At 48.9% G+C, this 26,002-nt stretch overlaps 1 protein-coding gene across 1 annotated transcript in view; it reads right to left on the reverse strand.

Annotated features, from left to right (window-relative positions):
• PI4KA (phosphatidylinositol 4-kinase alpha) overlaps window positions 1-26,002 on the reverse strand; it is a 114,167-nt gene that overhangs the window by 16,455 nt on the left and 71,710 nt on the right. Inside the window, exons 20-35 of the mRNA XM_033097778.1 lie at window positions 25,096-25,204; window positions 24,611-24,747; window positions 24,295-24,428; window positions 21,375-21,457; window positions 15,992-16,062; window positions 15,784-15,908; window positions 15,083-15,164; window positions 14,772-14,855; window positions 13,528-13,617; window positions 11,204-11,323; window positions 8,621-8,713; window positions 7,763-7,919; window positions 7,392-7,519; window positions 2,228-2,386; window positions 1,804-1,955; window positions 343-450 (exon numbers count right to left, since the gene is read on the reverse strand). Coding sequence (XP_032953669.1) covers window positions 343-450; window positions 1,804-1,955; window positions 2,228-2,386; window positions 7,392-7,519; window positions 7,763-7,919; window positions 8,621-8,713; window positions 11,204-11,323; window positions 13,528-13,617; window positions 14,772-14,855; window positions 15,083-15,164; window positions 15,784-15,908; window positions 15,992-16,062; window positions 21,375-21,457; window positions 24,295-24,428; window positions 24,611-24,747; window positions 25,096-25,204 — 1,832 coding nt within the window. The remainder of the gene's footprint in view (window positions 1-342; window positions 451-1,803; window positions 1,956-2,227; window positions 2,387-7,391; window positions 7,520-7,762; window positions 7,920-8,620; window positions 8,714-11,203; window positions 11,324-13,527; window positions 13,618-14,771; window positions 14,856-15,082; window positions 15,165-15,783; window positions 15,909-15,991; window positions 16,063-21,374; window positions 21,458-24,294; window positions 24,429-24,610; window positions 24,748-25,095; window positions 25,205-26,002) is intronic.

Below are 26,002 nucleotides of genomic sequence, written 5' to 3' on the forward strand. Positions count from 1 at the left end.
CCACCACCTACACTTGCCAGTCCCAGGAGGCATGTATTTGAATTCCTCGTGCAATAACCATTCATATTAATTGGAAAGCTAAATGGATGCACTTAATCTCTTAATTGAATTGAATTGCTGTTCATCTCATAGGGAGGCTAGCAAAGTACATACACGAAAACACAGCACAGGGCTGAGGACATTCAAATCCAGGGGCATCAGGGTTGCTGAATGAGGTTGGTGGCATAAACCAGGCAAACCGTTTACTCCTGTGAGTGACTTCTGGGGGTCTGGGACAAGCAGGGATACTGTCTGGTGCTGGGCTGTCACTGGATGCTGTACATGGCACAGCATGGGGAGTACCTGAAGTAGTCAAACGCGGTCGAATAGATCTTCTCACGGAGCACATTGCGGATGGTTGCATTAGAAACCACGTCGGCGTGCAGGAGGGACAGCCCCAGGGTCAGCAGTCTACGAGAAAGCCAGGACGAGTCAGCCGCATGGCTTGGGACCACCCTATCAGGGATCCCTGTGCCTCCTGAAAACCACTGGGCCCCTGGGCACATCTCCGGATGACAGAGCTCTAGGGTGCCAAGACTGAAGCATCAGCCAGGTGATCACGGTTCACAGGTTTATTGTACTCAAAATGCCTCAGGAAAGGGTTTCCTTATACCTTCACTTTTGTTGGGGACAAATGAACAATGGGTGTTAATCTGCCACGGCCAGATGCTTCAGTATAAAAAAACTATTTGCAAACTACTGCCTGACGGGTTCAGTCACCTATAGGTGCTATGAAGGTAGAACAGTTAATTCAAGTTAAAAAAAAAAAAGAAATTTACCAAGCACCTGGTTTCTACTAGGTGCTCGTCTGTGATGAGGTAAGTCCAGGAAGAAGCGGGAGCATCTAGTCTTTTCTATAGCAATTTCACATTGCTATGATGGTCCATATGGGTCCTTTTCTAGTAATTAATTCTCAATACGTTTTATAAAGGTATAGGTCTGTGACTGATTAAAAATTAGAGAAAGAACGCACTAGCCCTTTCCCACAGTGGTTTGAGAAGCACAGTCCTGGGGTGGGGGGCTGCCCTGTGGGCTGCATGAACATGGGTCTAGAGCTCAGGGGAGAGGCAGCCAGAGCTGGCGTCACTGGTGAGTAGCAGGATGGGGTACAGGTAGGAGAAGTGGGACACCCCAGTGGGGGGTTCTGCACCCTTCCTCCATCTGACCACCCAGGCACCTGCAGGTCCAGCTCAGAGCCCTCCCCACGTCAGGCTGGCCCCTTCTCTGAGTCCAGAGCACCCGGCTTGAGGCACCCCCACCAGGCCACACATCCCAAAGGGGATTATGTGCCCCGCCCCGTGTGTCTGGTGCTTTGCACACGACTTTGCATGTAGTCAGCATGATCAGAGAAGTAAAGTGATATGCCCAAAGTTACTGTTGGCACCCCAGCCTAAGTTTGTCACACCACCTACTGTTTTTCACTTACCACTATGTCACCAGAATGGTGACACCATTTTGCTGCCACCCACCCCTAACCAATTTAAGAAGGCTGCCCAACACATGGGTGCCCCAGGTCCGTGAGCTAGCTTCCTGCACACTCCCCTGCTGTGGAAGCATGATGCCCGACTTCCCCAGCCCTGACGGGCACGGTGGGCGAGGTCATTTGTGTCCAGATCCCCCTCCCAGGAGCCCTGCACATAGTGGGGGCTTGGTCAGTTTCTGCTAAACAAATGACCAACCACGGGAAAACCCCGTGGAGAGGGCCCACAGCACCAGCAACTCAGCCCTCCACCCCAGCTGCACCACAGGAGGAGAGCCTCTCACTTGAAGCGGGGCCCGATGGCTGCCACGTGCCGGTTCATGCTTCCCTTGGCCCCGCCAATGTTCAGGGACATTGAGCGCTGTAGCAGGCTGGAGAAGATCTCTACTTGGTCAGAGCTGCAGTACTTGGCGATTTCGAACCGCTGCACCAGGAACTGAGTGGGGAGGAGAACACGCTGCCATGCTGGGGCCTGGCCAGCCCTCCTCAGAGCCAGTGTGGCCAGCTGAGGAAGGGCTCTGGGCTCAGGAGACTGGGTTGGGATCCGAGGGAAGCAGGGAGAGGCCAGCAGGGGCCTGGGGAGAAGGATGGAACAGCCAATGCCTCCCCAGGTGAGACAATCTGGACCCTGGAGCCCTGTGCTCACTGAGCCACAGGCACCCACAGCTAGAGTGGGTGGAGCACAGCTGAGTCTGGGGGAGCACATACGTCAATCCAGATGTAGTGAGGGGTCACTTCGGGAGCACAGGGTTTGGGCTGACTGGCTTCCGATGCTGCCAGTGGGTCTGCTTCCTTTATCTCCGCAGAAAAAAGGCCAAACTTTTGTTCCACTGTCATCTGCCAGGCCCCTGCCATCTCCCGCATAAACTGTAAGTACATAATGACTGTTAGCTCCTCGTAAAGCACAGAAAGGTGCCTACTAATTATTTTTAATTATAAAAGGGATAGATGCTCACTGAACAAAGTTTAGAACACTGAGTAAAGTATGAAGAAAAATATAAAGATTACCCATGAGCCCATCCCATAGCCGTTTTTACCAATAAGCCCATTCTTGAACCATAGCCGGGCCATATTCTGTGTGTCCTGCTTCGTGACGTTAGGCTTTGTGCTGCCAAAGCCCAGATGGGATTCTGGCTGCAGAACCCAGTCCTTTTCTCCACCCCTCACGGATCCTGCATGACGCCTTCTACGCTCTAACCAGGCTGAGGAATAAGTGGGAGGCGAGTGGAGTCTGCAACTGCCACCGGGCTGGGCAAAGGGCTCTGCAGGGGAGCAGCCTCCCCTGTTGGCCTGACACCACCAGGCAGCTCCTTCAAGGGCATCCAGATCGCCCTGCAGAGAGGTGACAACTGAGGCTGGGAGCCTGGGGTAGATGCCCCGACTCCCTGCCCGGTATCCATCCTCTCCTTCTTCCTTATGGTTTTGTGTGGGTGGCCCAGTGGCCAGTCACAAGTACCCTCACTCAGACCTCTGCTAGTTGGGGTGGCCACAGGTTCTCGTTAGCACTAATGAGCAGGTGGGCATCAACTGGGTGCAGCCCAGGTGGTGCCTGCCCTGGCCCTCTGCCCTCCTTCCTGCCTGGAGGCACTGGAGCCGTCTGGAGGCCCTGAGGACGAGGGCAAAGTCCACACACTAAAGGTGGCAGAGTCACAGACAAGGGGTCTGCGACATTAAGCTGCCTGCAAACAAGGAGCATGGAGCCCTGTGGTCAAGGCACTGCGCCCGGTTTCTGTTTCCTGCAGCCGTAGGTAAGGACTGTGGTAAATGCAGAAACCGCAGCTGAGGCCGCATGCCCACTCATTCGTTTGACAAGCACATCCTGCTCACTGTGTCGGGCCCAGGGCCTTCTAGGCTCTGGGAACGGAGCGGGAACAAGACAAACACATCGACCCAGTCTGCAATGGGGCCACAGGCAACAAGAGAAGCTAATGACCCTGGACGCTGATTTCTGTTTAGGGGAAAACAGCCAGGAAAGGGCTAGGAAGAGTGAACGGGTGTGTTTCTGTGCCATTCTAGATGGGATGGGCAGGGGGCAGCTAAGACAAGCCCTGGAGGAAATGCAGGAGCAAGGTGTGCAGCTATTTGAGAAGAGCACAGCCGGCAGAGGAAACAGCACTCGCAGCCTAAAGCAGGAGCACATCCGGGGGCAGAGGCAGCAGGGACCCCAGAGTGCCCATGGTGGGGCAAGCGAGGGGAACAGAGAATGGAGTCGAGGCAGCAGAGACGCACTGCAGGTCATAGAAACAAATCTGCTTTCTACAGGTCTGAGCAAAGGAGGGACCTGATTCAACCCATGTTTTACTGGTTCGCTCTGACTGTGTATAGAGAAGGTGGAAAGGGCTCCGGGGGAAGCAGGGAGGCCAGCGGCTGCCTCCCTAGTCCAGGAGAGAGGGGAAGGAGGCTGGGGCCAGGGTGTAGCAGTTGAGATAAGGGAAGTGGTCACCTTCTGGATATACTTTAAGGTAAAAGGTAAATCTGACAGGATTTGCTGAGGATCATTTGTGAGCAGCGTATAAAGGGGAGTCAGAATGGCTGAAAGGATTTTGTCTGAGCAGAGGGAAGGATTACGTTGGCATTTACAGAGATCGGGAGATAGGCAGAGGCCAGTGTGGGCCTAATTTGTTTGTTCTGAGTCATGAATTTGAGCACCATGCCAAGGGATCGGAGTTCTTTCCCACCTTAGTACAATAAAGGACCCAGACCCTCAAGAGAAGTGTCCTCATACTGAAATGAGATCAACAAGCTCGCTTTTTCTCACCCCATGAATGTAAAAATATCAAGACACCATCAGCAACGGCCTCGGAAGTTGGGGGTGACAGGTGATTTTTATTATCTCATTAGACCCATACCTTCCAACTTTTCCATCACGAGCATACTGTTCTTATAATAGAAAAAAATTAAAAACCAGAATCCAACAATACAAAAGACATAGAATTAAAAAAACTTTAGAATAGAAAAAATTAAAAACCAGCATCCAACAATACAGAAGACACAGAAATAAAATAGAAAAGCCTCCTAGGGTGTTGCTGGGCCTCACAGAGGCAGAGACAGAGAATGAGATGAAATAGACAACTTTCAATCCTGAGCTAACAGTAAGAAAGATCTGAATAACACAAAAATCCCACACACATCTGCCAGACAACTGAGGAGTGGTAGATGGAGAAAGCCATGAGGAACTGATTTCCAGGGAGAGCAGATTTCCCTGGGAAGCAGCGAACCCCAGCTGCTCACGGGCCAGTGCTGGGTCTGGGTACAAGTGGGTGAATGAGGGCTGCCAAAGGCTGAGTGCCCCGAAGCCAGCAGAGCTATTGGTGATGGCCGGCAGGAAAGACTGGAATCTGAAAGACCCCAAAAGAAACAGCCATGTGCTTGGCATAAAAATCCTTCCATGATGGCTCTTCCTAATTTTCCTGAAAAAAGAAAAATGGAAGTGAAGGTGGGGTGAAAAGCAGGAAGAACCCACGCTTCTTGCCAAGTCCAGCCCCTTGGGGGCAGTGATCTTCATGTTAGCCACCTGACGTAAGAAAAGACCTTCTATTCTCTGGAAAAATAAATCAGCACTGCTCCTCAGTCTCCTCTGCTTTTCTATACACAGCGTCTAGTACGTAATCAGAAACTTTAAAACAATAAAGAAAAAAACATCAACAGAAACCAACCTACAGATGACCCTGATACTAGAACAAACAGACCAGACAAAGGCTTAAAAATAATGCTGATAAATATGTTCAAAGGTGTATAGGTAAAGATGGAAAGAATAGGTGAAGACAGAGAGAATCTCACCAGAGAAATAAAAACTATGAAAGAATAGAAATCCTAGATTTGAGAATTATGGTATCTGAAATAAAACATATGTAAGATGGTTTAACAACAGAATGAATAAGGCAGAAGAAAATATCAGTGAAATGGAAGATAGGCCAATTAAAATGAACTGAAATGAAACAGAGAGGAAAAAAATAGAGAATACAACAATCTAAGGGACAATATCAAGTCACCAACATTTGTGTAACTGGGATCCCAAAATGAGAAGAGGAAATGGGGTAAAAAAAAAATATTTAAAGAAATGTTGGCCTATAATTTTCCAAGCTTGATAAAAAATCCTACATCTCTAAATTTAAGAAGCTCAATGAATTCCAACAAGATAAACACATAGAAAACCACACCTAGGTACATCATAGTCAAACCAATACAAATCAAAAATAAAGGGAAACATCCTAAAATTAGCCAAAAGGAAAAAAAAGCAACAACAACCACTAGCACATACTGAGTAACGAGGATAATCACTGCTGACTTCTCCCCAGAGACAATGCAAGCCAACAGACAACAGAAAATGTGCTTAACATACTAAAAGCAACAAAACAAAAAAAACTGTCATCTAGGATCCTAGATCCAGGAAAAATATCCAGATGCATAAAAAAATGAAGGTGAACTACAGCTGAGAGAAATTTACTTCCACCAGATCTGCACTACAGGAAATGCCCAAGGAAGTTCTTTGGGTTAAAGAGAACAATTACAAATTTGGGTCTACAGAAGACTTGGAGAGTGTGAGGAATGGAAAATATTTGAATAAATATATAAGGCTTTTAAAAAATCCTTTTCTTAATTTTTTTGAAAGGCTTTTGATTGTTAGGGAAAAAAACCCCAATATTATAAGGTATATAGCACATGGAGCAGTAAATAAAAACAAAACATAAAGGATGACAGGGAGAAAATGGGCGTATAGGACCAATGGTATACAGCTGTCACTAAAGAATCCTCTGCCTGGCAATAACATTAGCCGCCACCACAGCAGCAGTCAGCATTTACTGATAGCTCACTATGTGCTGGGCACTGTTCCTGGCCCCAGAGGTGAATTCAGTCATTTAATCTTCACAATAATCTATGTCGTCAGTGCCCTTATTATTCACAATACACAGAAGAGGAGCACTGTTCTGCAGTCAGAGCCCTGCAGGCTGTAGTGACCCCCACAGGTCCTCCTGCACACTCTCTGATGAAAGCAGAGCTGGCCAGGCTGAGAACACAGTGCCCACCTTAGTACCATATAGAAACGGTCCAGGAGACCCTGGTGAGGCCAGCGCCCCAGCTGACTTCTTACGAGAGGCAGGGGCAAGTGCCTCTCCCTGACTAGTAATTTCCCACAGAAGCCAAGTGGACCGAAACATTTTCTCAAACTCTGAATGGTGTGCCCGACACCAACTCTATGCAGTTATAAAATACCAGGCAAATGTGAAGTATTATGCTTATTGCCATCACCACCTTTCTGGAACATTCTAATTCTACCTTTGGAAATATTCCAATTTCCCTCAAGGGACAAGAAAAACAAAACCCCTCTTTTGACTCCTTAACTGATCTTAAAAAACAGAAAGAAACACATCAAATTCCCTGTTACCATGAAAACTAACGGGATCTTTGAAAACTAAAACTCTTCTTAGGTGTTCATCCAGTTGGCTGAAAGGGCATATAGGCCCTTCCCTGTGGGCCCCCTCCAGTAGCAACTTCAGAAATAGGGACACAAGGAAGGCTGCTCCTCCCAAAGTGAGTGGGCACAAGAAGTGTCCTTGTGGACAAACAACGGCTCCCAATCCCACTCCATTTTGACAGGTGTTCCAATCGCAGAGAAATGGCTCCCCCTACTGAGCTTGGGAAAAATAACAGCTTCTGGGCACCACTGGGATGCGTTTAACATGTATTCTCTCTGATCACCATGACAGGCCTGTGTTCTGGCATTAACATAACAATCCTACACGTAAGGAGACTGAGGGCCCAGAGGTGAGGGGCTTGCCTGGAGTCTCCAAGATGGCCAGCTCAGGAGCCAGCACAAGCTCGCCCCGTCTCTCCCTGCCCCGCCCTCAAGAGCAGACCGCCAGTGTCCTACCGGCACTTCCACTCCGTTCTTGCCGGCCAGCAGCCACTCCCAGCAGGCCAGGGCGGACTCCATGCCATGCTCGTTGAACATCCGGAGGGGACCCCAACACAGGTGATGGAGGAGCTGTGGGTCACAATCTGAAACCAAACACACTGTTCAGAGGTCTTGAATACCGGCTGAACCCACGGCCTCCCAGGGTCAGCAAGAGTCAGCGCCAGCCGGGCCAATGGTGGCCTTTTATTTACTTCCACCAGAGAGGCCACAGAGGTCTCTACTGGGGGGCTCCGGCTCTTCCTTCAGTGAGGACTCCAGCTCGCGAAGGATGACGAAGGCACACACGCTGACACGGAGCCCAGAGGTCCCGGGGGCCGGCTCCTTACCTTTGCTGCTGATGAGCATTGCCGTCAGCTTGAACATGGCCTGCGTGTAGTGCTGAGGGTCACCCAGGTCTAATGCTGTGTTCAGGTCCTGCACCATCATTTTGTTCAGGTCAGACATCTGGCCTGTGGTGTCGGAGAAACGAATCATTCCATACACCTGCAAGAAGCATGTGTGTCAGCAGAGGCGCATGTAATCCACGCACACGGGTGAGGCCCTGCCGCCACCCAACTGTGTTTGAGGCAGGACTGGCAGGTGCTTCGTTGTCCCGAACGAGAGCCTACGCATGCAGAGAGCACCAGGCTCGGGCCAACGATCTAACATCACTCCCAGCTTCATGCGTGTGGGCACGCACACCATTCTAGATGGTTCTCAAGGGCAGGGACCTGGTCTTGTCATCTTTGTCTTCCAGCACCGAGCCCAGGGTCTGACCCACGTGGGCTGCATGAAAAATGGGCTGAATAAAGTTCCTTCAGAATCAATCAGTGACTCAAATAAAACAATCAGCCTCATATTTTAAAAGCCATACATCATTTTTCCCCCCAAGAACTTTTTTACAAGACTTGACTTGAAATAATAGTACATATACCTCACCAACTGCCCCAAATAACTCACGGCAATTTGAATGTTTGCTACCATTTAAAAAAAAAATCCAGAAAAACAGAATGCTTCAGTGTAGCCAGTGTGGTTATTGTCATAAATGCTCCAGACTGTGCTGATGGTCCCAGGGCCCCACACACCTTCAAGTCCCCCTAAAATTACTGAGTTCCACATTCACCAGACCCCTCGTTCACTTTACACTGGGAAGGAGCTGACTGGCATTAGAGCGAGAGGACCCTTTGAAGGGACAGGAGAAGTACCTCGCCCGCATAACGGTTGCGCAGATTCAGGGACGCCATGAAGTTGGAGTAATCTTTCTTCACACAGGTTGGGCGCTCGGTGAGCTGAGTTGCCTACAGGCAAATATCAATAATTACTTCAGACCGTCGCAATGTGTCTTCCTCATGCTTACCATGGCTAAACCTAAGTCCAATTAAGAAGTCCAGTTCAGTTCCAGGGGTTATTAAAAATCTTCAGTGCTGGCAAGTTAAGGAGATGACATACTTTAGAACAGCCTCTAGTCTGATACGTCCCATGGAGAAAAGATGTTTAAACAAAGTTTTAGTCTGAAAAATTTCTCTGCAAGGCAGCTTGTAGTTTGGCTTCGATCTGCTGCCCTGACTAATTTCACCGAGAGGTCAGCAGGCCTTTCCAGATTGTTCTGAAAATCACTGTGATCTGTAATGGAAGTGCTGTGAAGTTAACACTCATGGGATGTCCTCTCTGTGGGTGGTGCTGGTGTATAAACATGACTTGAAGACGGTAGAAGGTGGCTGAAGGTGAGAGTGGTGACAGAGCCACAGAGGCTCTGAAACATCTATTCCCTGTTGATAGCAACAGCACAGGACAAAAGGGGCGCCATCTGAGTAGGGACACAACCCACAGAATGGGGAAAATATCTGCAAATCACACAGCCCCCACTTCCTCTGCTTCAGTCTCAGCCCTCAGGCCACCTCCCACCCCCCAGCGCTGGGGGTCTCAGTGACTACGCTCCCTAACCCTCGCTTGTCACTACTCTGCCCAGAACCACCACCGACTGCCAACAGGCCTGACCACCACTCACATTTCCCTTTAGCACATTTTACTACAAACCAACACGACCTATCTTTCTCATAACTTTTCTCATAAAACTTTTAAGCTGATTTAAAAAAACAAAAATAAACACACACACACACACACACATATGTATGTATGTATATGTGTTAGTGCAAAAGTAATTGTGGTTTAAAAAGTTAAAAAAATTTGCAAAAACTGCAATTACTTTTGCACCACCCTAATAATAAGGTTACCTAAAATTGCTTCACATTTTTCAAGACAGTATAGCCTTCAGCACCAAGCAGGTTTGCGTTGGAACCTGGCTCTGCAACCAATCAGCTCTGAGACCCTGGGAGGTCGCTCACTGTCTGTGAGACTCAGTGTGTTCCCCTGCAAAATGGGGTAACAGTGGCCCTCTCACCAGGCTGTACGAGGACTCAAGGATGTCTGCACAGCCCTGGGGCAGCAAATGGCACAGGTGGGCTGCAGGGCAGGCCAGCTCCTCCCCTTGAGCTCTGGCTTTCATGCCCAGTGCACCAAGGTATGGTGGATGGCGGTGCAGAGGTTTTCTGACTCAGTTCCTTGGGGCCTAAAATCACGCTTCTGAAATGTCCCCTTCCAGGCCTTCGCCCTGGTGCCTTATGATGGGGATGTCACGGCGGGGCCTGCAGACTCCTTTGTTTCCCACGGAGCATGGGCGCCGAGGCCAGGAAATCCAGCACAGCAACACATCAGCACACACAATAAATAGCATCCTTTTCTCTTTAGCAACAGAAAAGGGAAAAACCTAACTGAAGTCTGATTTCTGAGGAGTAAGATTTAAGCCTTTTAGGCAAAATCTCTCTCCCACAAGTCAGCTGGCTAGAGCCTAGAGAAGGACTACGGATTGTCACATGCATCCTTAGTCTGTGAGCCTTGCCTCTGGCCTCTGCCTGTGTCCTCAGAGTGGTGGAGAGACCAGGTTGGGGAGCTGAGCCTAGGCCACAGGGCCCTGCCAGAGCAAGATCTGGGGGGGCTACAGCCGGGCCTCTGCTGCCCGTGTCTGGGATGCTGATGTCTCCACAGAAAACACAGTAACCTCAGTGAGTGCTCTGAAGATGACACAGGTGAGCAGACACTGGCTTCCTCTGGCTTAGCCAATGGGCTCCTCTCTTCTTCCTGGGCAGCCTCCCCCGACTCCACCCCAGGAGAGTTAAGCACCAACGGCACACACAGCCACGTTGGGTTCAGAGGGTCAACAGAGGCCCTGCACCGGGTCCTGAGGGCGGGAGATGCCAAAGCACAACGCTGCCGGTCAGATCACCTGTAGTCCACCCCTGCTTTGATCCTAGGCTCTAATTTAATTAAGAAGCACTAGTTAGTAAATGTGCTGCCTCTAAGTTCATCTTGAGCAGAACAAGATGAAGCTGAAGACGCGTATGTGCAGCTCAGCATCTGCTGAATACAGGACTATTAGGAAGTTGTGGAACGTTTCAGATCAACGTGACTATAAAATGCTGACTGCGTCTAATGGAGATCAGTTTCTTTCCTCGTGGCTGTGGACTTGCAGAAATCCAAACCTGATCTCATTAATGAATCAAGCTTAGATCTCCATCAACCCATATTTTCAAAACAGAAGCACAGTAAGTAAGGAAATGCGTGCTTTCCTGACCAGCTCTTCTCTGAACCTGCGGATCGCTCATGGGGTTCCAATCCGCTGACAGACACTTTGAGTGCCCCTCACACATGCAGCATGCGGGTGCCCAGGGCCTTTTGTGAAAAGCTCCACGGCAGCTCTGGCATTTCCCCCCACACTGGCTCCCACGTACCCCGAGGGTGGTGTTCTGCTTGTTGTAACCGGCATAGTGAAGGATGCTCTCAGTGGCCATGGCCAGGCCTGTGTGCTGAGACAGTCCCGACATCCAGTTCTGATGTTTGTTCAGATATTCCTGAAAGAGGGAAAAACACTGTTGTGCTTTAAAGGTAAAAATATCACTTTACAAACTGAGGTGTGAGGCGGTGGAGCAAACACTGGTTCTAGTGCTGGGTCCGCCCCCTCCTCGTCCTATGGGACCTTCAGTAAGTGAGAGCCCCTCTCTGACGGGCTGCTGCCGCCATGTGAATGAGGATGAAGCTGGTCCCCAGAGCAGCGGCACACAGTAAATCTGAGAGGACTGCTGATACCTTAGCATGTCCTTGGGAGCATCTGCCATTTGCCAGTGCTGGGAAAACAGCGGCAGAGCTCCGGTCCTGCTATTGGCACACAGGCACTTCTACTGCTGCAGCAGTCCTGCGCGCGGGGGCAGCGTGCCAGACAGCAGGAAGGCAGGGCAAGTGCCTGAGTTTGCCTGGCCAACTGGTGGGAGGGGGCGCAGGAGCAGAGGCACACCTGGCAGAGCCTAGAGGTGTGGGGGGGGGAGGGGCAGGAGTCCTGCTCTGGGGACTCCTGGGGTTAGAACTGCAGAAGCGACAAGCGGCAAGACAGCAGGGGGCAAGCCCAGGCCAGAGACAGGCCAGGTCCAAAAGGCCTTGTGTGCCGTGTGAAGGAACTTAGGGCGAAGCACGTAACTCCCCTCAGGAAAATACACACAAGCATTTACACACAAAAGTGCACTAATATTTTTGGAGGGTTCCTGGAGCCCCAGGAAGCCAACCATGGGCCCCATGGTGATGGGCAGTGGCTAATAAACACGTATCAGGGAGGTACTGAGCAGGCTGAAACTGGGCTAGTGTGGAGGGCGGCGTGGAAGACGGTTCAGGGCTGGCTGAGGCTGCAGACAGGAAGCCCAGGCAGGAAAGGGATGAGAGCCGGCAGTGAGGGCTAGACAGCTGGGGGGTGGGGGGTGGGGTCGGGGGTTTAGACAGACTGTGCAGGGTGAAAGGATACAGAGGGCCTGAAGTGACACCTAGTAAAAGTATCAAGACCATGTCAAGCCTTTTCATTTTTCACTCCCTTCTTAGGCCAGGCCTGAGAAAATAAACAGCTCTCTCTATTGACCCCTGTTTTGTCCACCAAACCCTTTCAGCAATGAAAGGGGGCTTCCCCTCTTTAGACTGCAGCTTTAGGAGTCAAGGCCCCTCCCTACTATGTGAACCAAAAGAGATCAGACATTTCCCAAATATGACCAGTTTGAGAAACTACCACAGTCTGTAGAATACTAGTATATATACTAGATAGCCACAAGTCGTCTAGTTACAAGGCCCAGCTTTGTCTGGCTGAGCTGGTAAGCCTGCCCAATGCAAGGCTCCATCTTTTTCATTCCCCTAAAATCTCTATCCTCACTGCTCCAACATGTTTGTGGAAGGAGGAACTTTACAGTGATCCCAGGCACTTTACAAGATCCCCACGGGTTCTTGTAAAATGCATTTCTGAAAAGCTTCTAAGGCTCTTGGAGTTAGCTGCTCTACCCTTCCTGGACTCCACACCCAGAAACACTTTGGAACTAGCTTTATCTTGACAACTGTTGCTGAGATCAACTTCACAAGCTCCTCGTGACACACACCTGCTCTTTGAGAAGCCAGACTTCTTCTCGTGCCATTTTTCTTACCTTTGATCCCTTTTAAGGTGACTCTTTCCTCTCACATACTGTGGCATTTTTGTTCTCTCTCTGCTTGACCATCTTCCGAGCAATGGCTCACTGTGTAGCGATTCCCATGTACAAACCAGTACTTTGGTCTGAAAGGGCTCCTGTGCAGCTACACATGCAGCCTGGATGGAGCTCTACTGGGTAGGAGTCCTGACTTTGTTTCCATTTCAGGATCATCGCTCTAGATCCTATGCTCCGCTCTGGGAGCTGCTGCGGGCCTGCCGGGCCCCAGCCCACCATGCCGCCCGTGTCCACCTTGTAAGCAGCCCCAAGTACTGCCACAGACCCGACACCTCTCCTGGTGTGAGCGGTCAGGCTCCCTGGGCCCACCTGCCTGACGAGCCCACCACACCCGTTCTCCTCACTCCCAATTCGCACACTTAGCCCTCAAGGTGCTCCTAACGCACATCAGCTTCTGAGGCTTCTATTACTCTCAGGCGCTCGACTAATGTTTTTGGTCTCTGCTTAGTCACACTTCTGCAGTTTGTATTGAGTTTGTGCAAAGCTCTTTGGATGGTTCGAAAGAGCTTACCAAGATTGCTTTTTTGAGGATTTCAAGAAAGTACCTGTAGGTGGGATTTGGTGACCGTAGGCGCCCACTTCATCGCCTCCTGGAGGATCATTCCACAGCGGGCAGCAAAGTCCTTCACGATGCTCTGGAAGAAGGTGTGATCAACCCGAGGTCAGTGCATCTGGGCTGTCAGAGGACGGTGGCTACTTACGTTATGGCCTAATTGTGTCCCCCCAAATCCATGTGAGGAAGTGCTAACCCCCAGTTCCTCAAAATGTGACTACATCTGGAGATAGGGTCTTTAAAGTTAAAACGGGGTCAGTAGGGTGGGCTCTAATCCAATAGGACTGATGTCCTTATAAGAAGAGCAGATGAGGACATGGTCACGTACAGAGGGACAGCATGTGAGGACACAAGGAGAAGACGGCCATCTGCAAGCTAAGGAGAGAGGCTTCAGAAGAAACCAACGCTGCCACCTTGACCTTAGACTTCTCGCCTCCAGATGTGTGAAAATACATTTCTGTGGTTTAAGCCGCCGGTCTGTGGTACTTTGTTATGGCAGCCAGAAACTAATGCGGGGACGATATTCTAACACCCAGGCTCCTGGGTACAGGGCGCCCACGGACATCTCAGTCTCTAATTCTTGCATAAGGCGCGTGACAGAGCCCACACTCACAGCGCATCACACAGCCACTGAGTCAGTGACTGAAGGGGAAGGCAGGCCCAGGGAGTTAAAAGCCATCATAGGCGCCTCATCACTGCGTGAGGAACTCCTTGTGGGCAGCCGGTTTGGGGGGGCTCCGAGGCTGGGACATGACCAGCCCCAGGCTGGGGGAGCTCTGGCCTGAGCTGGGCTTCAAGTCTCATAGTGAGGGCTCAGAGCCAGATCTGGCATGGCACGTCTTCCTTCTCTGGAGCTTTTTACTCTGTCAGTTTCTGGCAGCACAGCACAAAGCCAAAATCATGTGACTACTCCCACAGTAACAGAGAGCCAGCACCCCTCAAAGCAATGAAGCTCGCCTCAAAGCCATGCTTGTTCATGCAGCTTTGAGATGCTGTAAACTGACAGGTAGCTAAAACCTCTTTGGCAGCTGAAACAAGAAAAGAGCGGAGTCAGCACAGCTGAGTGGCTGAGTGAGTCACCTGCTCATACCCTGTGACCCTGGCAACTTCAGGATGGGACCCAACCCTGCAAACTGCTGGGGACTGAGTGACATAATGTGCACAACAGACCGGCCCTGACAGACACAGGAGATGGCAGTGAAATGGCCCTTAACAAGGGAACCTCTCCAGGCCTACCTCTCGGGCTTCATACGTGTCAGGAACAGTGATCCGATAGGGGGCGTCAGGAATGTTGTAGTATGGCTGGTCCTTGTGAATGTCCTGAAAGCACAACAAGACTCCTTATTTCAGCGGCCTTCCTGGAGCTGCCCTGTCCCCTGCTGAGCTGCACCTCCAGCCACACTAAGTGGCAGAGCGTTTGCCTCCCTTCCCCACACTTGTCCTGTCTGTGATGGGCTTCCGAACTGGATGCAGCTTACTGGGAAAGGCCAGGGTGGGATCTGGAAGCCCCTCTCCCCATCTGGCCACATGGAGGCGGGGATACTTACAGCGCTCAGCGACAATGACAGCGTCTGGAGGATGTCCAGCATGGTCTTCAGCACCGTCCCACTCCACAGCAAGTGGGGAAACCTGTACCGAGAGCCACCTCTCAGGACCCAGGAGCCACGTCCCCAGGGACCCTGCATTCCTTAAAGTGCTGCCTGGGGGGATGGGAGCCCCACTGCTGGCTGCCCGGCTGAGCGTTAGAGGTGGTCAAGAGGCCTCTGAGGCGGGGCAGCCAGTCGGAAATGCTCCCCAGGCTCCGGCCAGACCCAGTCCTTTGGGCCACACATGGGCCCACGTCACCTGCTGCCAACCACTGGCCAGGCCACTCTCTCCCACTCCCCTAAGCAATCCTCTTCATTTACGACCGGGGCACCAGGGCTCCCTGATGTTTTCACATCATGGCACATATAGAAAATGGCAGTATTTGCAGAACCCCATGGGGTGAAGAGAAGAAGCTGCTCCTGAACTTGGGACCCAAGGGCTGAGGGGAGCAGACTGAACGGCTGTGACTCGTGACTGCCGCAAACTCACTGACATTCTGTGGAGGCTGCATCACCCTTTGAGAGTTTTCATTCTCACTCCATTTTTTTCTGGACTGACAATATGAGGAGGATCCTTCCCTGCCTTCCAAATCTAAAGTTTACACACACGAGTACACACACACACACACACACACACAGCATTAGCAGGAAAATGAGCTTACTTATCCACCAGACCAGACAGGTACTTGTCTGCCACTCTCCGTATCCTCTTGTGAATGTGGTTGAAGTTCACCAGGAGAAACTGCGCATGGCGCTCCAGCTCCTCTTCATTCTCCTTGGTCTTTGCCTGGAGGGTCAGAAGAGACAGGTCCAGCAGGTGCCCTGTGTGTGCCCCCAGCAGATACGCGCTGGCGCTCTGACAAGGCTTACTTTATCCGCCATCATGTTCAGGAAGGCGTCAAATACTTTGTCTGCGACGGCAATCACACACTGCATCATCCCTGAAACGAGGAGGGGTTCCCACAGGTCAGGAGCACCAACGGAAAGGGCCCAACCCCGACTACTTGCAAACATGTTGTTCGGACGTGATTTTAGACTTACTAAGGAGGTGCAGAGAGAGCACCAAGTCCCACACACCCGTCACCCAGCTTCCCCTGGTATTAACTTTGCATTTGTCAAAACTAAGAACTGGACGTTGACACAATGGTACTGCCTGAACTTAAGCCTCTATTTGTATTTTCCCAGTTTTCCCACTGGTATCCCTTCCCTTTTCCAGGATCGAATCCAGGATGCCATGTACCATTCAGTCATCATGTCTCCTTGGTCTTCCCCAATCTGTGTTGATTCCTCAGTCTGTTCTTGTCTTGCATGACCTTGACACTGAAGAGCACAGGTCCTTTGTGGGATGTCCCTTAGTTTAGGTTTGTCTGATGCTTGCTCATGATTAGACTGAGGTTATAGGACTTCAGGGAAAACGACACAGAGGTGAAGTGCCCTTCTTGTCGCATCGTATCAGGGGGTGTGAAACCAGTATCTCCTACCACTGGTGTGTTGGCCTTGATCACTTGTGTACAGCGGTGTCTGCCAGGTTTCCCACTGTCCAGTTACTATTTCTCCCTTCCCATAGTCTACTCTTTAGAAGTGAGTCATTGAGTCCAGTCCACACTCGGGTGAGGAATCAAGTACCATCTCCTTAAGAGACTCTGTAGACATAAGTTAAAACTACCACAGTAACTGAGAAATACTTTGGGGAAGATAACTTTGAGGTTATGCAGATAGGCCATTTCTCTTTAAAATCTTGCCCACTAATTCAGCACTTCTCAGTGGGTTCTGCCGCAGCAGTTACTGTACTTCCCGTTGGAATTTGCTGCCTTCCTCATTCTTTCTTTTAGTAATTGGAACTTTATGAGAAAGTTTTGTCCCTTATCTCTCATGTTTTAATTTTTCAATCATCTAATCATCATGGACTCATGGATATTTATTTTATCTATTAGGTTATAACCCAATACTGTATTTATTTTGTTGCTCCAATTGTTCCAGCTTTGGCCACTTTGAGCTTTTTCAGGTTGGCTCCTGTGTCCTTATAACTTTCTCCGTCTCCTTTCGTTCTTCTTCTCTTTTCTCTCTCTCTCTCCTTCCTTCCTTCCTTCTTCCTCCTTCTTCTCCTCCTCCTCCTCCCTCCTCCTGCTCTTCTTCTTCTTCTTTTCCTTCTTCCTCTTCTCTTTCTCTTCCTCTTGTTCTTGTTCTTGTTCTTTTTTTTTTTTTTAAATATGACTTTACCTTCTAGCACTACTACAAGGTGCCCCAGGCTCATCTTGTATTTTCCCTCCTCAGCCCTCCCTAGAATCAACCATTTCTTCGTGGAGCCCTGGTTCCTTTTACTGAAGAATGAATGGTATATGGAAACCAAGATCTGGGCACTGGGTGTGCTCATTGCTACTGGGGTACAAAGCAGATTTTTAAAAAGCAACAGCACACTGTGAGAATCACTGAGAAAAAAACTATTAAAATGCCCACTCGTCCTGCACAATACTGTCCCACTTCTCCAGTGTCTTTAACTAGGATGGCTAAATGACAGGGCTGCAAGGCCCGCAGGACAGAGAGTAGGCAGGCGCTGCACCTCTGCACCAATGCCCCACACGGAGCCTGAAACATAAAGAGGCATCTCATATGTGTTTATGATGATAAACAGGCCACAACAGCTCTCAGAAATATGAAATGTGATTAGTGTGACCTGGGCAGATGCCTAAGACTAGCAGAGGCTGCTTTCCAAGGCTGTTATTTCTAAGATAAATAACAATCAGATAGTGGTCAGACGCCAATCATTATCATGTAGTAGCATCTAAGAATATATTTGCTTTAGAAAAGCCACTCTCCTTTGGAACTGCAGGTTAGCTCTGCATTACCAGTGTACAGGCAGACCTTGTTTTACTGCACTTTGCTTTACTGCACTTCAGATGTTGTATGTTTTATAAATTGAAGGCAAGGCCCCCCCACCAGCAAAAACGGTGATGACTTGCTTAAACGCAAGACTTGCTTTATTGCCGTGGTCTGGAACCGAACTCACAGTATCTCCGCGGTCTGCCTGTACTGAGTAACTGGGCAGCTGGCAGGCAAGCAGCAGACTCCTGCCCTCACCTTCCCGCACTGTAGGAACACACCGAGGCTTGGCTTACACCTGCCCAGAGGAGGCGCCGGCACTCCCCTATGGGGGCTGGTAGATGGTTCATATAAACTCTCTCTGAAAATTCATGAATAACACATGTCACTTCCTTCCTACCTCTCATGTTTTAGGAGGGAAAAGCAAGGGGGAAATAAACTCAATGGTGCACGTTTATTGGCTTAACCTAAGTACCATACTCAGAACAAAAACAATAATCCATTTGAAATCATGTGGAAGAGTACAGTGTATTGTGAAAATTAAAAGTGTCCGTGAAGAGCAAATCGGTCCCCAGTGCAATTGAATTTCCTCTTATAACAAAGCAACAGAAAAACAGCTCAGGCAAGAATGAAAGGGGAGACATCTAGCTTCAGAAATGTATCTGATTCATTCTGTAGATATTCTCATTAAGAGTCTGGAGAAATGTGGTAAGTTCTTAGGCCCCTAGGGGTTGGCAGTCTGTTTTTTCTTGCTTTATCTCCCTCGTAGAACCAAAGATTCTTAGGGTGACCCAACTGTCCAGAACAAAACTTAGTACAAAATAGCCGCTAAATAACCCAACGCTGGGTGAATGGACAAGGGGAGCAAATCAATGAGCAGCTCAGCCTGTGGTTAACGGCATCTCTACTACACCCCAAGTGGTCCTGGGGCACGTGTGTGAGATCCTCTGAGTGTGGGGCTCCCCTCTCCCATACCCTGCACCTCTAGTGGGAGAGGCTTCCTTCCATAGAAAATGTCTGTACCTTCCGCCCTGGTCTCCAATGGGCTCCTCCTCACTCCAGTCTTTCCCCTCACTGCCAGTAGAGGGAGCTTCCAGAACTCTCACACCCTCTTTCTTTGCCAACCAGGGTTCCCAACTGCAAAAATAAATTCGTGCACCTAATTTTCTGACTGTTGTGCAGGTATGTGAAGTACCCTGCAAAGGACTTGTTGGGAGTCTTACATGAAGAAGCATCTCAGAGTTCCTGAGGTGGTTTTTTAAAAACGATTTCTTCAAGGACCGACTTTTCAACAAAAGGAAACAATGGTCCCAGAAGTATCTGGGGATTAGTTCTCCATTGGCAAGAACAAGTTCATAGATTCTTCGGTGTGCCAATGGCTTCTGGGATGGAAAGGACTCTTCAAGACCAACTGTACTTCATTAATACTAAATTTATGAATCTTAAGAATTATCAGGGCGGCCGGATGGCTCAGGTGGTTAGAATGCCGGCTCTGAACAACGGGGTTGCCAGTTTGATTCCTACATGGGCCAGTGAACTGAGCCCTCCACAACTAGACTGAAGGACAACGACTTGGAGCTGATGGGCCCTGGAGAAACACGCTGTTCCTCAATTAAAAAAAAAAAAAAAAAAAAGCACAAAGTCAAAAAAAAAAGAATTACCAATCAGCATTCCTCGAAATATTTACCCACACAGTTAATACAAATGTGTGGATCTAGCCTACAAAATTCTAAGCATTTCAGCACAACTACAAAATTAATCATCTTCTAAGCACTTAAAACATAGGTCTAATATTTCAGTCTCTAAAATTTTTAAACACCTTATAAATCAGCACACAGACCAATATAATGCTAAAACTTATTAGTGCCCTTATACTAAAATTGGCCAAACAGTGCCTATACTATGCATTCTTTTCCTTTGCTGCCTTTATTTTAATCTCTTATTTTATTTTTCCTTTTTTCCCCTTCTTCTGCCTCCGGTTCAAGCTGTTGTTTCTCAGTCTAGTTGTGTAGGACACAGCTCCCTGGCCCATGCTGGTGTTATGAGCCTTGCGCTCCCCCGCCTCCCCTGCTGAAGCCGTCGGTCGCCGGTCCGAGCAGCTCAGGGCAGCTCTCGCTGGCTGCCAGCCACTCACGCTGGCCACTGGCCACTCATGGCAGCACACCGTAGCCCACAGCAGCTCACGGCAGCCCAGCTCCAGGGAGAACCATTGTTCACAGTCTTAGCTGTAGAGGGCGCAGCTCACTGGCCCATGTGGGAATTGAACTGGTGACCTCACCTTAGGAGCACAGCCACCTGAGCGCCCGGGCCAGCCCTCTCTTCTTATTTTTATTCCTATTCTTAGGTTTGCCTCACTAGGGTTTCGGTAATTGTAATATTTTTACACCATCTAAGGGATTCAATTATGTTTCTGTCTTCCTATGAGTCTGCTCCTCTTAGTTGGGACTGGGCTACCTGAGACCCTCTGTGCACAGAGGGTCTGAGGACATGTGCATCACGGGATTTTGTGAATCTTTGTGTTTTATATAAATTTTCGTAAGTTGGAAACTTTTCCAGGAATAATGCAGCCCTTAAATTAGATACGGCCCACAAGTCCTGACCTGCTGCACTGACATCCTGGCCTGGCCTGATGGCATCACTGGACACATTTGTGATCCTGACCAGGGTCTTCTCATAACTAGCAGGACTACCAAGGAGCCCCTCATGCTGAGGAATGGGGACTGTGCCACACCAACTCTCTCTGGAGGCCTTGGCTAATGGAGCATCTTTAACTGGCTACTTGGCAGGATGCCTCTGCTCATCACCTGCTGGGTGCCCTTTTTACCTGGTCCCTCTCTGAGACCAGGTACCAACCTCTTCCATGGACTGTGTGACTCGTTCCCGACTCCCAAAGAAATAACATGTCTCTACTTCACAAATACTTAATGGAAGAAAAAAGTACACATACATATCCTAGTATATTTGCCCCTTTTAAGCACAATAAAATATTGTATGCATGTTCCAATTGAGGTAATTTGTCCACTGGGAGTCCCTTTCAATTGGTTCTTGGTCGTCTCAGTCTGCTCCAGACATTAAAAGGCATGAGTGCTCCCCGGCAACAAGATGCTCCAGGTCCGTCAACAACCAGCCGAGGAGGCCAGGATCCTTTTAGCAGAGGACAGTATTAGGGACCGAAATGTGGGGGCTGGGACACACTTGAGCACTGATGGTGGCAAAAGTGACACTCCTTTACCTCTCAGGCTTCTTGCAGCAGTGGCAGAGCCAGAAAGATATGTCATTTTTTCTAAGGTGATATGTTTTATACTGATTTTTTCCAATGTAGTATGCAGCTTCATAAAACTATTTTCTCCACAGTCAGAAAACAGGGAGTAGCATTCATTTTTATACTATCAAAGCTCAATTCATCATGAGAATACCACAATCATAAACTTACCAGACTTGTCTTTCTGAATAGCTTTATCCTCAAAGTAGCAGAACATGACCTGGAAGCGGTCAGGACCTGTTGAGCGCAGAACCCTAATAAGGAGAACAGTTTTGAGTAAATTGTGAAAACTCTAGGCACTCCCCATCATAGCCTTGATACTGCCCAGAAATAGGCTATCAGGAACAGATGCCCTATGCCATTCAGAGGGGCATACACTGGCATGGACTTTCTGGAGGGTGATGCCCACCCACCGAACATGACAAATGCATAATTTCCACACAGTGACCCACCACTAGCGATGTATCTTAAGGGTTATGTACGGATTCCCCTAATAGCACTGACTGTCCATCAATAGAACACTGGTCAGATAAACCAAAGTACAACCATCCGATGGCACATTATGCATCCACCAAAGCGAGAGGTAACTCTGTATGTGCTGCTACAGAAAAGCATCCAAGATGAACTGTTAGGTGAAAAGAGCAAGGTGCAGGGGGAAACGGGTTTCCCAAAGGACTCCATGTGCCTTGTGTACATGTGGGACACACATGCTTGCATATGCACAGAAGACTTCTAGAAGGGAAAGTAAGAGACTATCAACAGTGGGCGTCTCTGGATTCCGGGCTAGGAAAGTGAGGCTTGTCTATTTTCATCTTTAGCCTCTTCTGTATCATCCCAATGTTTTTCTTCTCTTTTTTATGTTATGCACCATGAACATTTTTACTTTTAGAGCGAAAAACATCTTTAACCTTGGGGGAAAGGAAGAGAAGGAAAAGAAAGGCATGAGCTTGAACCACAGTCCCTATGGAGGGCTCCATAGGGACAATGCAGGCACACACTTTGGCTAGCACTCCTCAGTGTGTCCATGGGCTCCTGCACCCACTTTTTGAGAGTTAAGCTTCAGGGGGCCAGGCTCGGTGGCTTTGGGCACATGCGGTCTTGAGTGCTCATGTGCACACAGCTTTAACGTAACTTCTCACATTTTCCAGTTTGTTGTTTTAAAGTTCTCCCGATAACCAGTGGCTGGGAATGCAAGCCAGGTTCTTTAAGAAAGGCTTCAGGGTGGCTTCTTCAAGCTAACAGAGTGCTCTCAGGGACTGGCAGGCAGCCCAGGGTAGGAGCTGGGTCTATGGGAGCTGCTGCAGGCTGACCCTTTACAAGCCTTCTTTTACCAGCCAACTCAACAGCCTGTCCTGAGAGTCTGAGAACAACATTCACAGGCACAGGGCGGCAGGTTGGCTCAGATGGTAAGAGCGCAGTGCTCATAACACCAAGGTTGCTGGTTCAATTCCTACATGACCAGTGAGCTGCGCCCTCCAAAACTAGATTGAAAACGACGACTTGACCTAGAGCTGATGGGTCCTGGAAAAACACACTGTTCCCTAATAAAAACAAACAAACAAACAAAACATTCACAGGTACACTTGTGGGGAAGCGGGAGACAGCCCTGTAGGCAAGCACATGAGGCTGAGAGGGGGCTCTTATAGCCACACGACAGGATTAATAGGTTTTTGCTCTATTTTGGTCTGTCTTGTTTTGTTTTTCTTTGAAAATGTATTCTATATATATAAAAAAAAAACTAGAAAGAACTGTATTAACATGCTACAGCGGATAGTGGTGAGATAAGTGTTTTTTTCCCCCCTCTACTTATTTATAAGTTTTTGTGTAATGTTCTCAAATTTTTATAACTGAAAAAAAATTATAATGAAAAAATGAAAAGAAAGTCAAAACTCCCTTAGATCTGTGGGACTCAGGGGAGAATGGGTCACTAGCTTTCAAATTCTGCTCTGTTTCAGAGTCCTGGGGCTGCAAGAAGCAAGGAGAAGGGGACTGAGAGGGAGGGTGGGGGTTCACACCCACCCCAAACAGCCTTAATCTATTTTACATGTTGAGCTTCCAAGTAAGATTTCTTTTACAAAGAGGGTTCTGTGACACCAAAGGGGGTTAAAATAGTGGTGTTTTCCAAATATCACTCATTTTAAGAATACTTTTTCAAACCATTTGAGAAAAACATTATTCTACAACTAACTGCACCCATCCTGTAACTTAAACAAACAGGCTAAGTGTAAAATGACCTTTTTTGGTGACAGGAACACATCATTTTTTAGCTTATGTATTTGGCTGCAGCCCAGAGTGCCTCAGGCCTTAGTATGGTGGGTCTGTAGCATTCACACTGGCAGCCATAGGCAGGACTCTGATCGTCCTGGCTGCTTCTTCCAGATTATTTTTGGGAGAGGCAGCATGGCACAGTGCCTAAGAGACTATTTGCGTTTCAATCTAAATCAGGGATTGTTATGTTGGGCAACTTACTTAACTACTCAGTCTTAGTTTCCTCATCTGTAAAATGGGTATGTGAGAGTGCCTACCTCACAGGGTTGTTGGAGAGCATGTCAGTATGTGTAGCTTAGGGCAGGCCTGACCTGACATAAGCTCTCAGTCCATGTTAATACTGGTATTGTCATGATGACCATTACAGATTATGGACAATTATTATAGCTGTTAGGTCTGCTGTGGTTACAGATGCATTCTGTGCGTCGGGCCACCTGTGAGATTGTTTTGGCCACTTCCTACTTCCTGTTTGCATTCCACTGTGGTCCTGGAAGCCAGCCTTACAACATTCTCAGGGCCTTAGAACATTCTCAGTGAGGGCTGGTTCCTAACCGGGCTCTTGTCCAGTCAGTGGACTGAGTTTTGCAACATCCATTGTGATGGCTCAGAAGCCTATTCCCTATGAGGCAAAGATAACAGAGGTTACTGTGTTATTAGAAATGGTGTTTGGTGCTCAGGAAGAGGAACAGACAAGAAAAGCGGAGGGTGTTTTCTGTTCGTTTTTAAGAAAGCTTGCATGTCTTGGGAGGAACTGAAAGAAGTCCCATGCACAAAAACGTCAATCCGCTCAGATGGATGTGTGGGGAGGTGAAGGCGTGTATACCTCATATACTCCAGCCGATAAACAGACAAGAGGTAGGTGGACATGGCGAAGTCCAGCTTGTTGATGAGGGCGGACACTTCGGGGGCAGGGTCCAGCAGGTTGATGATGGTGCTGCGCAGCTCACTCAGTTCGGCCTAGAGGGAAACGAACACTTGAGAACTCCCCTGGGGACCCAGAGGGGCAGACGGCCCTCCCCCGGGAGACACGGACCCCAGTGGCTAACAAGGACAATGAAAGGATCTGTTCTCGTGTTCAGAAGAACTCAGCAGAACCCCTGCGCTGCATCATCTGTCCTTGGGAGGGCGAGAATCCTTACGGGGGTGACCGTGTCGTTTTTCATGGCTGAGTTGTACTGGAGGACAGACCGCAGCGGCTCTTTGCTGGGAAAAGTGAGCAGGGGGGACTTGGTGGCTATTTCACAGACCCCCTCGTACCATTCTTCTGGCCAGAGTCCTGAAAGAGAGCGCACGAGTGAGATGACTGCCCTGGCCGGGAAGCACTGCAGTGGGGTCGATGTTGACAATTTCTAGAATCGTGGGTCCTTTGTTTGAGCCAATTATTCCCAAAAATGGGGCACAGAAACAAGTCTGTTTCCTAACTTGGGCAGGTTTTTCCTAAGGTATGTGGTATTCTCAGAACCCTACACCACATCTGGGAAGTAACATTTGCAAACACGTGTAGGAAGCAGCAGCTGCATTTGGATTAATTTCGAATAAGCACATTCATACTTAGGGTCGTGTCCTACCTCCCCTTTGTTTTCACTCTGCACTGTCTCCCCCAGCAGAGCGGATACGCCCCTACCTGACCCCTCCTCGGCGAATCCCATTAGTACGGAATAGAGCCAGAAGTCCCGGAAGAGCTTCTGCAACCGTGGCTTAGCTTCCTTGATGGGCGGCAACCGGCGGGTCAGCTGATGTGCCAAGGGGAGAGGGAGAAAAGAAGGTTACTTGGTCAAGAAACCCTAAAACCTACAGATACGAAATCAACCACGTATCCATTGTCTAAGAGCATTCTCGGGGGAATCAGTCAGATGGGTAAGAAAAGGCACACTGAGCAGTGACCAACTTCTCGGTAAGTTCCCCAGTAAATGTGCATTCATTCGGCAAACATTTATTGAGTGACTAATGTGCCCCAGGCACTGCACCGGGGAGTTGTACAAAGCCCTGTTCATACACTCCAAGGCCCTCTGCCTAGTGTGGAGGCAGGTAAGCCATCACAGTACGGAGGAGGCCCAGAGAAGGTGGCATGGACTTGGATGTTACCACGCGAGGAAACCTTAGCAGCCTGTCCGGCATCAGGCCCACAGCCTGGGACTGTGGCAGGCATGGCGTGCTCAGGGGATGGCTACCATGAACTGGGGCTGGGGTTCAGATACAGGCATGGATGGAGAGACTGAGAGCATGAGGAATCTGGCGGGTCGAAAAATGGTCTTTAAATCTTTTCCAGCATGGAATACTATTCGGCAGTAAGAAAAGATGAAATAGGACCATTTGTGACAACATGTATGGATCTTGAGAATATAATGCTAAGCGAAATAAGACAGAAAAAGCAGAGAACTGTATGATTTCACTGATATGTGGTATATGAACCAAAACCAAAAAAAGAACAAGACAAACAAACGAGAAACAAAAACTCATAGACACAGACAATAGTTTAGTGGTTACCAGAGGGTAAGGTGGGAGGGGGTGGTAGATAAGGGTAAAGGGGA

Source organism: Rhinolophus ferrumequinum, chromosome 25 (assembly GCF_004115265.2).
Source record: "Rhinolophus ferrumequinum isolate MPI-CBG mRhiFer1 chromosome 25, mRhiFer1_v1.p, whole genome shotgun sequence".
NCBI classification, from domain to species: domain Eukaryota; kingdom Metazoa; phylum Chordata; class Mammalia; order Chiroptera; family Rhinolophidae; genus Rhinolophus; species Rhinolophus ferrumequinum.